Here is a 2,760-nt window from a genome sequence, read left to right as displayed (position 1 = left end):
ACACGGGGAGAAAAAGTGGAGGAAGAAGGGCAGATTTGGAAGCTCTGGGGCTTTTTAAGGAGGGGATGCCAACTTTAAGAACAGCAAATCTGCAGGGTATCACGGGAGGAATAAAGTGCCAGGGGGCACAGCCTATGAGCCAGGGCGAGGCAGGGGCTGTCTCTGTGCCGTCCTTGCTGGCTCCTCCCCACATCCCCCAGACTCCCCCAATCTCCCCACCCCCGCCCTATGTGTGCATGGCCTAGTATGAGGCCATCTGGTTAAGTATGGGGCTCCCTGAAGACCCACTTTGATTAAGCGGCTTTTTATCTAAGACGGAAGGCTGAGGCTGCTTGAAAAGCTCCCAGCCACACACCACCTTGCACCCAAAGGACTGGAACGTCGTCCTCTGGACAGGTAAGGTAACCCCCTCCTGCCCCGTGCCACACAACTGCGTTAGAAGTGACCAGTGGGGGCATAATTGGGGTGCCTCGTCCCTTGGGCAGCAGTGTCAGGGCACCCCAGGCTCCATCGAGCCCTGCCCACCCCTCCTGCTCTCTCCTGTGGCTCTGATGCATGGGGAGCAGTGAGGCTAGAATCTGGAGATTTGGAGGGGCTGAGCAGGAAAGGGGAGAAGACAGCACCAATGTTTACAGTCCCCAAACCTGTCCCAGGGGCCAGACACGTGGGGAATGTGCCATCTGCTTTCGGGCTGCCCCACCTTGGGTCCAGCTACGAAAAAGGCAAGACACCGTCACTCCGGCCTGCCCGTCCTGGAGACGATCGGACCCCTGACCCTCGCTTCTCTCCTTCAGGTGCTGGGGGACCCTCCTCCACGGCAGAAGCTACTTCCTGAGCCAGCGCGCCCAAAGGTGGCACCAGGGCCAGGATGTCCATTTACCACGTGAAGCCCATGGCCCTGCACGTGCCACCTGGGATCCCAGAGTCCCCACGCTGCCTGCGGCGCCACACACTCCCTGCCAGCGAGTTTCGCTGCCTCACCCCGCAGGATGCTGTCAGCGTGTTTGAGATAGAGCGTGAAGGTGAGCAGCCCGCTCAGGGGCCGGGCGCTGCTGTGCTCTGCCGAGGTCGTCCTGGGGGGAGAGACCCTTGCGTCTCTTGTCCTTGTGGGCTGGGACCCTAGAGTATGAGACTGTTTCGTGGGTGCTCAGAAAAGTGGGGAGCACAGCCCTGAATCCCCTGCTTTCCTGTGTGGGACAGTTGGGGGGCGGTGGGAGGCCCCAACCCCAGCATCTGAGCAGACGCTTGGTGGGCAGTGGGCGTCTGGCATGGCTACCAGTCACCCGCCCTTTTGCCACAGCCTTCATTTCTGTCTCGGGCACGTGTCCCCTCTATCTGGATGAGATCCGGCACTTTCTGACCCTGTGCCCAGAGCTGTCCCTAGGCTGGTTCCAGGAGGGCCGCCTTGTGGCCTTCATCATCGGCTCGCTTTGGGATGAGGAGAGACTCACTCAGGTGAGGGCCGGGCAGGGCTGCCGGGGCTAGCCCCTGGAAGGCCCGCGGGCCCAGGCTGCTCCCACACAGCCAGGGGAGGGGAGCCAGAGGCTGGAGTTTCTTCCTTGATACCCGGGACCCAGAGACGTGAGCACAGGCGAGAGCCTGGCGCTTTGGGGGTCTCGGAAACCCTCGTGAAGAGAATGCCTTGAGGCTGGGGGTATAATCCCGATGTGAGGCCCTCCCTGGGTGGGAGGGGAGCCCAGACAGGAGGCACTCAGGGGACAGCTGCTCTTGACCCCGGTGGGGTGGCGTGGGGGGCAGGTGTCAGCAGAGGGGACTGGGGCTCACCTTTCGCCCTGGCCCCAGGAGTCGCTGATGCTGCACAGGCCCGGGGGCCACACGGCCCACCTGCACGTGCTGGCCGTGCACCGCACCTTCCGGCACCATGGCAACGGCTCCGTCCTGCTGTGGCGCTACCTGTACCACCTGGGGGGCCAGCCGGCCGTGCACCGGGCCGTGCTCATGTGTGAGGACGCCCTGGTGCCCTTCTACCGGAGGTCGGGCTTCCGGCCTGTGGGCCCGTGCGCCGTCACCGTGGGCCCGCTGGCCTTCACCGAGCTCCAGTGCCCCCTGCGCGGCCACGCCTCCAGGAGCAGGAACAGCTGCTGAGCCGTCCTGCCCAGCCCCGGGGTCCACTCCTCTGTCCCGGCCTCCCTGACGGAAATGGGCACAGTGATCCCCAGGGCGGAGGGGAGGGGAGGGAAGGGGTGAAATAAAGATGGGTGTCTCTCCAGCTGTCACGTGAGTCCTGCACCTGCCAGCCCATCCCCGGACCACCCGTACTCCGCACTGTGCTTGAGATGGGGGTGGCGACTGGGGACAGTGGGGGTGTCCTGTGGCCCTGCCTTAGCTCCCTCGTCTCAGGAACCAATGGGAGCCCTCCGGGCTGGGGGGCATGAGGGGCTCAGTACTAGGGCAGTGTCCTCGTCCTGATAGGAACCCAGTGCTCAGGGACCCAGCCTGGATGTCTCTTCGCACCTGCGGCCCCGGAGTGGGGCGGGGGCTGGGAGAAGGGAGGTGCAGGGCCCCCTCCCCCAGCCACAGTAATGTCCACTGCGTCCTGGGTGTGTCCACTGCATCCTGGGTGGTCCTCAGGTGTGGGGGAAAGGGTTGGGGTGAGGCATAGGTGCAGTGGAGTTTTCTGGGGTGGCCCGACCAGCCCCCTCACTGGCACTACAAGCGGGTGGGGATCGGGGACCCCAAGGAGTATAGAGATTTAACTCCACCTCCTCGAGGAACCCTCAAGGCCCTCCATGTGACCCA

The 2,760-nt window shown here is 63.9% G+C and overlaps 1 protein-coding gene across 1 annotated transcript; it reads left to right on the top strand.

Annotated features, from left to right (window-relative positions):
- The first annotated feature begins 806 nt into the window (after positions 1-806).
- Positions 807-2,166, top strand: AANAT (aralkylamine N-acetyltransferase). Its single transcript, XM_039859145.1, has 3 exons — positions 807-1,022; positions 1,301-1,455; positions 1,804-2,166. The coding sequence occupies exons 1-3, from the start codon at positions 869-871 to the stop codon at positions 2,104-2,106; spliced, it is 612 nt and encodes a 203-aa protein (XP_039715079.1). The 5' UTR covers positions 807-868; the 3' UTR covers positions 2,107-2,166.
- Positions 2,167-2,760: the final 594 nt, after the last annotated feature.

This window comes from Pteropus medius, unplaced genomic scaffold (genome assembly GCF_902729225.1).
Source record: "Pteropus medius unplaced genomic scaffold, Ma_sr-lr_union100, whole genome shotgun sequence".
NCBI classification, from domain to species: Eukaryota; Metazoa; Chordata; class Mammalia; order Chiroptera; family Pteropodidae; genus Pteropus; species Pteropus medius.
This window is presented reverse-complemented; position numbering and strand designations above follow the sequence as displayed.